This window comes from Narcine bancroftii, chromosome 2, assembly GCF_036971445.1.
Source record: "Narcine bancroftii isolate sNarBan1 chromosome 2, sNarBan1.hap1, whole genome shotgun sequence".
NCBI lineage: Eukaryota > Metazoa > Chordata > Chondrichthyes > Torpediniformes > Narcinidae > Narcine > Narcine bancroftii.
This window is the reverse complement of record NC_091470.1, coordinates 294720613-294735263: the sequence shown is the minus strand read 5'-3', so window position 1 is coordinate 294735263 and position 14651 is coordinate 294720613. Positions and strand designations below refer to the sequence as shown.

At 42.1% G+C, this 14651-nt stretch overlaps 1 protein-coding gene across 3 annotated transcripts in view; it reads right to left on the bottom strand.

Annotated features, from left to right (window-relative positions):
• Positions 1-14651, bottom strand: part of asph (aspartate beta-hydroxylase) — a 175919-nt gene that overhangs the window by 78303 nt on the left and 82965 nt on the right. The window contains exon 5 of one of the 3 annotated variants that reach the window (XM_069921406.1): positions 9467-10562. The exons of the other annotated variants lie outside the window; for them this stretch is intronic. Coding sequence (XP_069777507.1) covers positions 10195-10562 — 368 coding nt within the window. The 3' untranslated portion in view covers positions 9467-10194. Of the gene's footprint in view, positions 1-9466; positions 10563-14651 lie in introns of those variants that run through there. 3 annotated transcript variants of the gene reach the window in all.

Below are 14651 nucleotides of genomic sequence, written 5' to 3'. Positions count from 1 at the left end.
CACTCTCTTCTGCAACGTGGTCACCGTTCAGATCAGACCCATCGTCCCGGTGGCTTGGAAATTACAGACTTTCGACTCCATCCACGGACTGGCTCACCCATCCATCAGGACCACAGTTCAGCTGATGGCCAGTAAATATGTATGGCTTGGATTGCAGAAACAAGCCAGCGGGTGGGTGACGGTGTGCACGCAGTGCCAAACAACCAAGGTACAGCAGCACACCAAGACCCCACCTCAGCACTTTGAGCCTGCAGAACAAAGGTTCGACCACATCCACATGGACGTAGTCAGACCCTTGCTAGTATCCCAGGGTTTCTACTATCTGTTCACAATGGTCGACCACTTCACCAGGTGCCAGAAGCAGTCCCGCAGGCAGACACATCCACAACCTCATGCGCCAGGGCTTAACCGGACTACACTATGTGTGTGTGTATTCTTTCGAGTAGCGCGCAGCTACAGTAGGTAAGTGGAAAGACAAAGTTTGAAAACTATTGATCTAAGATTTACCAAGATATATTGCTAACATTTCAGGCCTGAGCCCTTCAAGGAAAAATCAGAAAAGGTAGAAGCAGGATATATCAGTAAGTCTCAGAATTCAAACAATAGAGGAGGAATCCAGACCAACAAAATGTATTAATTGGATGCGATAAGGGGGAAGCAGGAGTTGGGGAAGGATGGTTTTTGAACAAAAAATACCTCAAAGCTATTTCTTCAACATAAAACTTTTAAATAAATAATCACCAAGATGTCACTCCATGGATACCCTCTAATCTGGTGACATGTTGGCAACGTAAAGGGATGGAAAATTGAAATGGATGGTCACTGGGAGATTCACACTAATGCAGCAGACAGAGCTGAGGAGCACAACAAAGCCATCTCACAGTCTGCATCCAGTCTCTCTATTGTAGAGGAGACCACAACAGGAGCACTGGATGCAGTCAATGACCCCTGCAGATTCACAAGTGAAATGTTGGTTCACTTGGAAGGAGTGTTTGGGGCCCTAAATGGTGCTGAAGGAGGAGTTATGGGTGCAAGTGGAGCACCTCCTGTAGTCACAAGGGTAGGTCCCAAGGGGGTGATTTGTGGGGAGGGAGGAGTGGTCAAGGGAGTCATGGAGGAGCGGTCCCTGCGGAAGGTGGAGAGGGGAATATGTGTCTGGTGGTGGGATCACTTAGTAGATAGCAGAAATAGCATAGGAGGATGTGCTGGATGCGAAGGCTGGTGGGGTGGTAGGTGAGGACAAGAGGTATCCTGGTTGTGTGTGTGGGCTGAGGGGGGCCAGGCCAGATGTGCAAATAATTGAAGATATGCAGGATATGCATGTTGTTTAAAGAAGGAGGATATCTCTGATTATCTGGCATTGAAGTCCTCATCCCGAGTGCAGATGAAGTGGAGACAGAGCGATTAGTTGAGGGAGCTGTGGGTGTTGGTGGGTTTAAAGAAGATGTCTGTCGAGAGTTTGTCTCCTGAAATGGAGAGAGATCAAGGAAAGGGAGAGTGTTGCTAGAGATGGACCAAATGAAGTTGAGGTTGGGGTGGAAGTAGGCAGCAAAGTGGAACAAGTCAACCAGTTCATCATGGGTACAAGGCAGCACCAAAGTAGTCATCCATGTAGAAGAGGAGGAGTTGAGGGGCCTTGCCTATGTAGGCTTATAGCATGGATTGCTCCATGTAGCCATCAAAAAGGCAGGCATAGCTGGGCCCCATGCAGTATCCATGGCTTCCCCTTTAACCTGGAGAAAGTGCAATGAGTGAAAGGAGAAATTATTGAGAGGGAGGACAAGTTCTGCCAGCCAGAGGAGAGTGGTGGTGGAGGGGGAGTGGTTAGTTCTATTGTCCAGAAAGAAACTAAGGGCTTTGAGGCCATCAGTATGGGGGATGGAGCAATTGGATATCCATGAAAAATATGAGATGAACAAGTTTAGGGAACATAGCAACAGGATGCTAAAAGCTCAAGGCCGCCCACTACCGGAGCGCCAAGCACAATCATTCTATTGAAAGAATGAACTCCTGCTTAATTTTGAAAGACAGTTTGGGTTCTTTGGTGCTGGAAAGGAAAGAAATGAAAGGGTTAGTGCTTCATGTCCTATGGCAGCATGGAGATTGGTCAGGAGAGCAAGAATCATTGAAGAAGATGGAAGAGAGAATTAGGGAACAGCCCATGTGAACTGCCTCATTAGAATACTGAAAAGGGAAGAGGTAGGAAATGTCTGACTCTTGAATCCCACTGAAAAGAGTCAGAAATTGAAACCCATTGAATGTGATGAGGTGGAGATAGAAAAATCCTGTCTCTGTCTGTCTGGGAGGGAAGGGCACAAAAGGGCAGTAAGCAGCAGAGAAACGAAGCCCTCTCAACTACATTAGAGAGGAAGACATAGTTAAAAAGAAAAATACCTCAAAGCTATTTCTTCAACATAAAACTTTTAAATAAATAATCACCAAGCTGTCACTCCATGGATACCCTCTAATCTGATGAGCTTGTTCAAAATTTTCTGTTTTTGTTTCAGATTTCCAGGATCTACAGTTTTTATTTGCAATGATTAAAACTGTTGTCTCGGTCTTCAAAATTCAAAGCTGCATCTCGTATTTCAGTCTCTTGCCTTCTTAAACCTACTGGCTGATCATCACCAAACAAGGCTAAGGGCTAGCAGTTCCTGGTCGACACAGATGCCAAACTCAGTGTCATCCTGTCAACCACCCTGGAGACTTGAACGTGCCCACAAGGTCCCAGTCTCTGAGTGACAAACACCACCATCAAGACCTTTGGCATGCACAACTTTCAAATACAACTCGGCAGAGAAAAGTTCTAGTGGAATTTCTCAATAGCCGCTGTCGACACATCGTTCCTCGGCGCAGATTTTCTACAAGCACACAGCCTGCTGGTGGACATGAAGGTCCATGCCCAGACATTTCAGACTGTCCAACTTAAAGGAACCCTTGCAACACAAATGTGGCCATGGTGAGCACCCAAAAGATGAGTACAGTCTCATCTGGACGAGTTCCCATCCATCCTCAGGCCGCAATTTACTTCCACCATGCCGCAGCATGGGGTGCAATACCACATCCCAACCCAAGGCCCTCCACTCAACAACAAAGCCAGAAGGCTTCCCCTGGAAAACTGTAATTGACCAAAGAATAATTTTCTCGGTTGCCGGAGTTGGGCATCGTCCACAGGTCTGACAGTCCATGCGCATCCACACTTCTCATAGTCCCCAAGTCCTCAGGCAGGTAGCGGCCGGCCCTGCAGAGATTACCGCCACCTTAACGACTCTACCACACCTGACTAATAGCCAATTCCACATATACAAGACTTCACGGTCAACCAGCATGACACAAAGGTTTTCTCAAAGGTTGATCTAGTGCTTGGCTATCACCAGATTCCCGTCCACCTGGATGACATTGGAAAGACAGCCATCATCACCTCATTCGGACTTTTTGAATTCCTCTGAATGCCGTTTGGCCTCAAGAATGCGACACAAACCTTCCAGTGCTTGATGGACACAGTGGGCAGAAACTTGGGCTTTGTGTTCATCTACCTGGATGATACATTCATCACAAGCAAGGGCCACAAAGAGCACAAAGATAATCTCCACAGACTCTACACATGCCTGTCCGACTTCAGCCTCACGGTCAACTTAGCAAAGTGCCAGACAGGCCCAGCTTAGAGCACCTTTGCAAAAAGTTTGGAGAGTGCCCAAGAGACTTCACTCATGGATTGTTGTTTTGAAAAGCAACAGATGAAAGAACACTGAGGATTAGGTTCAGAGCTGCAGGCTGTCTGAGTACAGTTTGCTGTTCTAAGAGGATCGTGTGGTTTTGCAAGCAGAGGGAGTCAAACAAGCTTTTCTCTGGGGGGGAGAAAAGAGGGAGAGAGAGAGAGAGAGAGAGAGAGAGAGAGAGAGAGAGAAATATCAGTTCAGCAACAGCAGCTGGGACTGGAACAGGACAAGCTGGCAAGCTTGTGGAAAAACCCCATTTTGAAGACAGGTCGTGAGTTCTTAGTTCAGCCTGGTCAAACCCTTTGTGGTTCATGCAAGAGAAAAGGACTGGCTGTCTAATGTTTCACTTGAAATAAGAGAAACAAAATGGAACTCTGTGGTGACCTGAAGGAAAGAGGTCATCATCTAGAAAACCCTGACGGGGCAAGTTTCTTCGGCAAGACACTGACGTGGCTGATTAGAAGAAATCAGTTTGTATCCAGCAAGCAACCAATCTCTCTCTGAATACCAACAAGAACCTTCCTGAGTGTAACCATTTACCTTTCAAGCGCCAAAGCCTGGTGAACTTCATAAATGTTAAATTCTGTGCACAGTATAACTGCCTGCAACTGGTGAACCTGGAGGAATGAGAAGTAAGATTGGACTGTGAATCAAACTTTTCTAAACTTACACACACATTACATACATGTGCGCTTAGAATTAGAAGAGGGTTAAGTTAGGTCAAGTAAGTTAATAGTAATATGATAAAAGTTTGATCCTGTTTTCATATTTAAAGATAATTAAAAGCAACTTTTAAGTAACCATTTGTCTTGGTGAATCTCTGTGGCTGCTGAGTATTGGGGTCCTCTCTGCTCGTAACAGCCTGTCCTATCAAAAGCCTCCAAGAATTCACCAGGGTGGTTAATTTCTACAACGGCTTCATCCCAGGGGCAGCACTCATCATGCGACCACTGTTTGCCATGTGTTGGCCAAATGCAAGATTCTGGCTTGCACAGAGGCCTACGCGGCTTTCACCACAACTAAGAATGCTCTGACAATGCCACCTTACTGGTACACCCCAGATCAGATGTGCCCAAGGCCCTCACCATTGACGCATCAGCAACAGCCATCGGGATCGTCCTTGAACAGTCCGTCGACGGTCAGTGGAGGCCTTTAGCCTTTTTCAGTCACCACCTATGCACCCCGGAGCTTAAATACAGCGCGTTTGACAGGGAGCTTCTGGCACTCTACCTTGCCGTTAGACATTTCCACTACTTTCTGGAGGGTAGGCCATTCACGGTTTTTACTGACCACAAGCCCCTCGCACACACCTTCTCTATGGTGAAGGATCCCTTGTCAGTGCACCAGCAACACCACCTATCATACATATCGGAGTTCATCACCGCCATCCAGCACCTCTCCGGCAAAGACAACGTGTGGCTGACACCCTCTCTCGACCCACCATCCAAACCTTGTCCCCGGGCTGGACTACTTCCAATTGGCACAGGCCCAAAAAAAGAGGATGCAGAAACACAGACTTTCAGCTCAGCCATCGCTGGCCTCCACTTCAGCCATCAGCCAGCCAGGCAGCTCCAACACACTGCTGGGCAATGTTTTCTAAGCTGTCTGCGATCTTTCCCACCCATCCATCAAAACCACAACCCACATGGTGGCGGAGAGGTTCATATAGCACGACCTGAGAAAGCAAGTTGCCCATCTGGCCTGCAATTGCACCCAGTGCCAGACCTCCAAGGACCACCGGCACGTCAAGACCCCCGTCCATCAGTTCGATCCTCCAAAGAAGCGGTTTGAGCATATACACAGACATCGTGGGCCCGCTACCTGACTGCCAGGACATCCGGTACCTGCTAACGGTGGTAGACCCCACCACAAGATGGCCAGAAGCCGTCCTGTTAAAAGACACTTTAACCGATTTCTGCACCGAGCGGGTCACTGTTCACTCATTGGATTGAGAGGTTTGGGGTACCAGCTCATATTACCACCAACAGAGGGGCAGAGCTTACATCAGTACCGTGGATACAGCTAGCAACTCTCCTGCACCACACCACTGCCTACCACCCACAATCCAACGGCCTCTAACCCTCCCACCACCACCTGAAGTCTGCTCTCGTGGCCCATTTCACCAGCCACAGCTGGGTAGATGGGCTCCCCTGGGTCCTACTGGGCATTTGAATTGCACCCAAAGAGGACCTGCAGGCCTCCTCCACAGAAATAGTGTACGGCGCCCCATTAATCCTGCCAGGCGAATTCTTCCCACTGTCCCAAGACCCATGTGCCGAGGGGAGAGCAGCATTGCAGAAACTACAGGACAGGTTGGTCTCTTTCGCACCCCCCCCCCACCCACCCTCAGACCACAGGCACTTACCCGCGTCCATTCCTCAGGACATAACCACAGACCTTGTTTTTGTCCGCCACGGACTGCATTCTGCTCCCCCCTCCAACAACCCTATGAGAGCCCGTACAATGTCCTACACAGCACGGGGAAAACTTTCACGCTGGACATTGGGGGAAGAGAGGAACTGTTCACAGCAAACTGGCTGAAGCCCCCCGTACATCTCAACCTCAGCCAACTGTTCGTGCCAGTGCAACGCAAGTGCCGGGGATGACCTCCCAAAGGTCCAGCTCCACTACTCAGGGATAATGGAATGCTAGAGCCGGTTCTGGGGAGGGAGGGGGGGGGGGTTGTGTGGTCGCACAAAGAGACATAGGCAAACTGGCTCTGCACTACAGCCGCGTCAAGATGGTGCCGCTGAGCGCATCTTCTCTGGTGCTCAAACTGCTGCACACGTGCGCTTGGCTGTGTCATGACATCATCACCCGCACATGGCCGCCTTATAAGGTGCAGTGCGGGCTTTTCAAAATTAACCGTTGGAAGTGCAAGCGACTTACAGTGTGTAGCCTTGTTATTTCACTTCTCTTAGTAGCTATCGCTACAAGTTCTCCATTGATTATGAAGATGTGTTTGCAAAATGGGCCATGCAAAGTGTGCAGCAGACGGCTTCCTCAACATGCACAAAACATTTTGTGCAAGAAATACCCAAGCAGTATTAATTTTCTCTAGTTACTAAATTCTATTAATAATTCACAGCCTTTTGCTTCAAGACTTTGTGACCTCAAGTTGCCCCACAATATCGCTAAACTGTTGCAAGCATTGGGAGCAGTTCTCACGATAACAATCCAATGAGAAACATCCGCCTTTATATGGTCCTTTCTGAAAGGTGTTAACTGCCTGAAATCCTCTGCTTTGAGGAGGCAAAATGTACGCTTTGTTGAACACATTTGTTCTGTCCACTCCAACACCAAAGACCTCCAATGGCCAACTATTTCTATTCCTCAAATCCTTTGCCACGCTGACGTGTCTGCCCATGGCCTCATGCGCTGTCAAACCAAGGCTACTTACAAACTGGAGGTGCAAAACTTTATACAGTATAACCTCGATTACCCGAAATGGTCAAGACCTGGCCGATGTCATATAAATGTTTCCTCCCCCCCCCACCCCCCCCGAAAAGCTGATTTTAAAAAAACAACCCAGTAGCAACAGCAAATCACTTGTAACAGTGTTCAAAATAAAACAAACAACAAGGAAAGGCTTTTTAAGCATTAAAATCATGTTTAATTTTCATTTTAAAAATTGCTGTCGGCCTCCGATCACCTCCCCACTGAGGCCCTGCTCCTGTCTGGGAGCCTGAGATTCCTACTCCCGTTCGGGAGCCCGACTTCCCCGGTCAGTTCGGCTCTGAAAAACGTTTGGATAAATGAGGATTTCTGATTTGTTTCAGATATTCTTATTTATCAGAAATTGTTTAAAATTTACAGATAAATGAGGATTTCGGAGAATCCGATTTTAGATCATCAAAGTTGTACTGTATTCCATCTGGGCACTCTCTAACTAGAGAGCATTAACATTGAATTCTCCGATTTCAGTTAACCCCCTCTCCCAATCCAACTATTTCTCCATCTCTTTTTAGCTCCAAACCCTTTCCTTCTCCTAACAGACAGCATCTTTCTCAGCCCTCTACACTTTCTCCCTTTCATCTCTCAGCTCCCTTCTCTATTTCCCCTCAACTGTTGGCCTGTGCTCCCCCCCTTTCCCCACAATCCAGCCTTGCTAAGGTATTTGCCTGAGTTTTGGAATACTGGCAAAGGGGTTCAGGCCTGAAACGTCACTGCCTGCAGCTTTCCATCTATGCTGCATTGCCTAGAGTTCTTCTAGCACTTTTCTTGCACCAGGAGCTGGAATACCACCTCCAATTCCCCATCGCCACACACAGATTCTCTGACTGTTTTTCATTGGCTTTGCAACTCTACAATGGCATACATTGTAGATAGTTTCCCCAGGTTTCTGATCCCTTCCAGACAGGTAGAAGACGTTCTGGAGTATTTGACTGAGGACCAAAATTTACAATGGCTTCAATACCTTGCAGAGATTATAAGGTGTTAGCAGGGGTCTGTTCTATCACCATCACCATTTATCCAAAATGCCTTCCAATCCAGCTGTATATTTGAGGATAGTGAATATGCAAATAAAAAATGACAAACTCAACAAGTTAAAAACCTTGCTACTGGAAGTGTCTAATTTAAGTTCAACATATTTGTATGTGTGTATTGCAAAGGTTCAAGTCAAGTGAGATATTATTGAAAAGGATAAGGAATATTTTGCTGTTAGGAAGAATGGCTAGAAACCAGTTTGACTTCACCAATTAAACTGCAATGTTTCATACTCTAGCATTTAATTATGAATGGTGCCATTTTCTTAATTTTACTGCAGGAAACCCATCTGATCATACAATGTTAAATGATAGAAAATTATCACATAATTTAATGTGCACGGAGGAAAAAGGCAAGGGAAGCAAATTCTAACATGTATTATAGCGTGAAGTTAAAATTATTCATGTTACTATCTTCAACCAATTCATTCAAATTAAATAATTGTATTCAATGAACAATAGGCCAAGCAGCATCTGTGGGAAAATGATCAATTAAATGTCAGATCATTAATCATTCATCAATCTAAAATGTTTTCATTTCATCTATTATTATCCTAGTTGTCCGATTATCTCTTTTGCTTTCCCTCCTTACTTTTATTCACTATTGAAATTTAATACAAGCTGAAGACGTTAGAAATCAGAAATAAAATAGAAAACACGTAAAAAGTTCTGATCAAGGATGCTGGGACTGAATGGTTAGGCAGTTTTCCTTCCACATGTACTACCTGACCTATTCTGATTTTTTACCATTCACTGACAAATGTAAATGACTTGAAACTTGCTTCTTTTTCTCTCTCCACAAATACTATCTAATCTGCTGAACTTTTCCAGTAATTCCAGTTTTACATTTCAAACTTGCAGCATCTGCAATCTCTGCACACAGGTTGATACAATATCGTTATCATTTCATTGAGAGCAATATCCAGTAAATTGACCTGCATGATTATTGTTTGCAGCTTGATTCAAATTTTCTTTATGCAAAGTTATTCATATTTATATTTCACACAAGCAACTTGCATTTTTAAAAATTGAAATCCAATCTTCAGTCAACGCAAACTGCCTATAATTTCTTCTGAAGGGAGTGGTGGAGGAGAAAGAAAACCATCATGATTTTCAGCCCAATCCAATTAATTTGGTGCCATCTCTAAACAGAAGATGGAATCGGAGATGCAATGGCTCGACTAGCATGTTAGTAAAATGTTAGTCAAAGCTAAAGAGGGTACAGGATAAGAAAGAATAAAGCAAGAACAAAAGGCAAAATTTAAACAAGTTTCTGTAGTTCCACAATTTTCTTTAGCTGCATAGATTTATTATAAAGCAACGCAGTAGAAGAAGATTGGAATCGAACAGTGTAATGGATACTGGGACAAGAATGAAACACATTTTTGAATCAATCCAAAACAACTTGCAATCTTCTCCCTACCATGAAATTATAGAGGAACATACAAAGCAATGAATCTGATTGACAGTGCAAGCTACAATTTAGCACAAGTAGAATACATACAAACTGGACATTTTCAAAAAAAGTTAAAAGCCATTAGGAAGATTACAGATGTCAAGATAGATAAACAATGCTTTAATGGTATCTGCACAAATCAAAAAAGCTCAAGGAACAAGCTTTTTTTTTAAAAACAGTCTAGAGGATGTTTAAATAATGAGAATTCAGTTTCAATACACTTTTTTTAAGAAGCAACTATATAAAGGATTAATATAACTAAGGAAATTGAGTATTTCTATTTTTGTTCAATATTTCCCTTTCACCATTTTAACTAGTAATGAAATGCTGCCACAATTATGTTACTAGAACTATGCTTGGCAAAATAGTTTTATCAGTTTAAATTGCTCAAATGCATCTGAGACAAGCATATTACTGTACACACATTTGAAGCAGTTAAACCAGAAAAGTCTGGGGCTCATTGTTAGGGAGAGATTGACTGGATTGCTGTCCCTGCACCAGTCCACAAAACTTCATTTCTTGAGGTGATATTTCATTCCTTATTTTTTTTCTGCTTATTGATGGACTTAACCTCTGGTTTCTTTTTATCCTTCGCTTGTACATTTTCTCCAGCCTTAAATTTCTGAAAGAGTTTTTTAACTTTCTCCTTCAAAGATTGAGATTTTTCCTCTGCTTTTGCTTTAGCGACCTTGACTGTCTTCTCCCTTTCAGATTCCTTTTTTTGCAGTTCAGGTCTGTGATCAGGCTTTTCTTTTTTCAGTTTTGTTCTTTTCAATTCTCCCTTTTCTTTCTTTGATTTTTTAGACTGCTCCTCAGCGCCTCTTGAAAGTTTCGGTCTCTTGGTTCTCTTCATTTCTGGTTTGTCTTTTGCCTTTTTAAGCTCTCTTAGTACTTCCTTCACTTATTTCAAGAAAAATCAAATTATGAATGAAAAGGAAAAAGCACATGGAACACTTAATGCATACACATTCAGAATGGATTCACAGACATAGGTGTGTGTGTGTGTGTGTGTGTGTGGTTTTCAAACTTTTTTTCCACTCACATACCATTTTAAATAATCCCCATGCCATTGGTGCTCTGTGATTATTATTTAAGGTGGTATGTGAGTGGGGGAAAAAGGTTGAGAACCACTGCTCTAGACCCAATTGTTACTGAAATATTTTGCTTGAGAAAAATTGTCATTGGCCCATTTCCTTTACAGTTATGAAACTGTGCACATAATGAGTCAATTAGGTATGATTAAAACAGTGGTTTTCAAACTTTTTCTTTCCACTCACATACCATCTTAAATAATCCCTTACTAATCACAGAGTACCTATAAAAGTGGTACATGAGTGGAAAGAAAAAGTTTGAAAACCACTGGTCTATGTCCTCAAAATATTTCAAATGTAATTTTGAATACAGAAACTTGGAAATACAGCATGAGGGAAAAAGGAAATCCAACTTCAAATACAATTTTTTAATTAATATACAGCTAGTCAAATGAAGCTTTTGTTAAAATAAGTGTTGCAAATAAATGTTTGTTTCAGTTTGGAAGAGACATGCTGAAGAGCTACAGTTAAACACCTGGTTTCAGGAATTCAAACAACCCACAAAAAAAATAAATTTAAAAATTAAAATAAATAAGAATGAAGTAATAGGTAAAAAGTATGGAAGTTTAAAATTGTAAAAATAAAGGTTTTCTGCAGTAACACATAAATCTTTGTTGAAGATGGCAGCAAATATTCAGCCAGCAGATTGGCTTAGTCGTGCTTTGCTCGTAGCAACTGTTGGAATAAAATTGTGAGAAACAGCATTGGCCAGGATGAAGAGATGATTGATAAAGCTTACCATTGGGATGACTCCCTTCAAGTGTCTCCTTATCCCTGCTTAGTAACAGTTGCCTTGATCAGAGTCTTTATCTGTAAACTTGGGGGAGGGAGTTAATTATCTATAATTTTATTGTTCGCCTTTTGGGCTGCTCCGTGGAGGGAGGGAACCTGCAGATGCAGTGACAGTTAAATGTTTTCAAAGAATGTGACTGAAAATGAAAATGCAAGTTTGTTCAGTGCAAGTTGAGTAAAGTATTTTTGTCTTTTAAACTGTTCACTGTATTCTTAATGCAAGTGTATCAATGAGACATTGTAAGAGTAAGTATCAAGCAATTGAAAAATACACTTATCTGGCATCAAACAATTCCCATAGGTGCTGAATACCAGGGGTTTTACTGCATTGGGATTTCAGCAAGTTATATTGTGCACAAGAATTTTTCACACCAAATATCAAAGAGAATAATTATGAATATCGTCCTCTCCCCTCCTCCCAAATTCAGTTGTGCCTGGAAATTGTAAGAGAATAAGTGTGGAACAGAAATTTGCAACTGCTTTTGTTCCCAGCAGAAATGCACCCAACCATTTTTTTTTAAAATGGTCACCAAAGAAATATTTCTTTTCAGCCCATCCATAAATAATCCGAGCATTAATACACTGAGCTCCAGAAACAGGTTGATATCAACATGCATGCAGCAACACACTTAAACCACTCTGAATCTGCAGTGACCAAAATTCCAGTCAGTTGGAGTTGCAAGCCTAAGGGAACATCAAATACACATTCAGGATAAGATGTTAAAACAAATGTTTAAATGCATGGCTTTTTATTGATATGTAGAGGTGCATCTCATCTTAAATATTCCAGATGAATTTCTTTCAAATTCTGGGACAGAATTTAGCCTCGAGGTTAGCAGAATGCTGACACAGAGCCAGCGACGGAGGCTCTAATCCAGCGCTGTCTGCAAGGAGTTTGGACGTTCTCCCTGTGTCTGAATGGGTTTACTCTGGGTGCTCCGGTGTCCTCCCACCCTACAGAAAAATTGTTTGTGAGTTGTAGGTCAATTGGGCAACACAGGCCTGTGGGCTAGAAGGACCTATTACGATGCCATGTGTCTTAATCGCTACCAATTAAAAAAAATAAATAGAGAGTACAGCTTGTTCAAGATATAATAAACCTGGAGAGAAACAAAACATCACATTTTTCAAAATTCTCACCAGGACCATGATCTCTTTCCCAGTAACTCCATTCAGCCTCTAAATGTATCAATTAATTCTCATCTGTGCCCCAGAGATTCTGTTGCTTTTAGATAGATTGTCCTATACTTTATAAACAAAAGCTCATTCCAAACTGTTAAGCATCTTCAGGGTGACATGGTTAAAGTGATCGAATCACCATCTTCCAGGAGAGACATTAACAAATATTAAAAGGCGACAGGGCGAGATTTGTAATGGTTCATTTGATGCTGTTAACAATGCTTTTAACCAATTAGAAAAAAAAATAACCTGCTCTGTAACTTCAGCTTTGTCTCTAGAATCTTGCCGTGTGCAAGTAGGCTGCACAATCCTCATTTCAAATTCTGTAGTGACAATGCTTCACAAGTTTTTAACTGGGTAGAACAATGAATTCAGAGGATACGATCCATTGGGTCTATCCTGAATCCCCAGTTAGCTATCCGTTAGTTCCAATCCATCTCCCCTATTTCCCTGCACAACAATCTATTCTGTCATGTGTCCATCAACACCACCCTCTTAATTATTTCTTCCAGTAACCTAAAGAGCTCATTTAGAATACTAGTGTATCATTAAGATATGAAAGGATAGGCTTTGCTAGAAATACCCAGATAAAAGAAAATTGCTCAACTTGTTTCAAATTCACCCAATCATTCCTTAAATCAAGCAATATGGAAATAACAAAAATTAAATATTTAAAGAAAAATATTGCCCAAATGCAGTGGAGATTAATAACCGAACAGAATAAACAGAGGAGCATGTTTCTGATGGCTGGGAAGTCTAGTTTCAGTGAGATTGAGAATTTTAAACTGTTGACTGGTAGAGAGACTAATTGCATTCCATTCTCTTGTTTATATTCAACAAGGGGAGGGCTCATAATGAACTCCTTATTTGGCAAAGACAGTAAAAGACTAGTAACCATTTGTTAAGGGACATGACACTGGTTAACGAATCCCAAGAGACTTGTAAGAAACATCAACATGTGGAAAAGTTTGTTCAAGTGTTCTGGAAAACTGGAACTGTATCTGTATAAATATGCAACCAGTGAGCCATGAGGCAGACTCTCTTGGGGTGAGAAGAGCTGCTTGTGGCAGTGGTTCTTGCTGTAATGGTGTTCTCCCACTTTGCCATATGAATATTAAAAAAGTTTGCAGCTGTATTCATGTTTGTTTTTCAAGCAACCTCAGGTCCACTTTAACACCAGAGGCCACAGCCTATTTGCAACATGGTGTACCATTTAGAAAATATAGGAGAAATTTCACCTCTGAATTTCCTCACCACAGAAGATAGAAGAGGCCAAATCATTAAAATAAATTCAGAGGTAGCTAAGGGGATCAGAAATTATTGAGAAAACATAGGGACAGGGTTTTTTTTCTGTTCATTACCTACTCATTCGCTCAAGGAACTGAAGTCTTGCTCCTGTTCTTATTTTCTGTTTCCATGTTAAGTAAGAGCTGAAGAGGCTGAATCCAAGGTTGACACTTTTTTTAGAAACTTGATTATTTGGAATCAGGGATAATAAGACTACAGATAAAAAGAGCTCATATATTCAGAACTAATACAAGGAATATTTATTCATGCAGATGGTTCAGTCTATATTCTGATACTTATCTATGATAGAATTAAGTAATGTATTTATGTTGTTAAACTGATTTCTCTTCTCAATTCCTTTGTAAATAAAGTATCTATAATGTTCTCACCTATTTGTTTTAATATTCTGGAGTAGAATCATCAGGTCATAAAGACTTGTCTGCCATGTCATTATTTTCTCCATTACTTTAAAACAAACTAGATTGTAAACATAAAAAATTTATTACATAACTCTGCTTAAAGTTAGTAGTAGTGGACGGAAAATATTCCGCCTGGAGGTCAGTGACGAGTGGAGTTACACAGGGATCTGTTCTGGGACCCTTGTTCTTTGTAATTTATTTCACATAAATGATCTGGATTT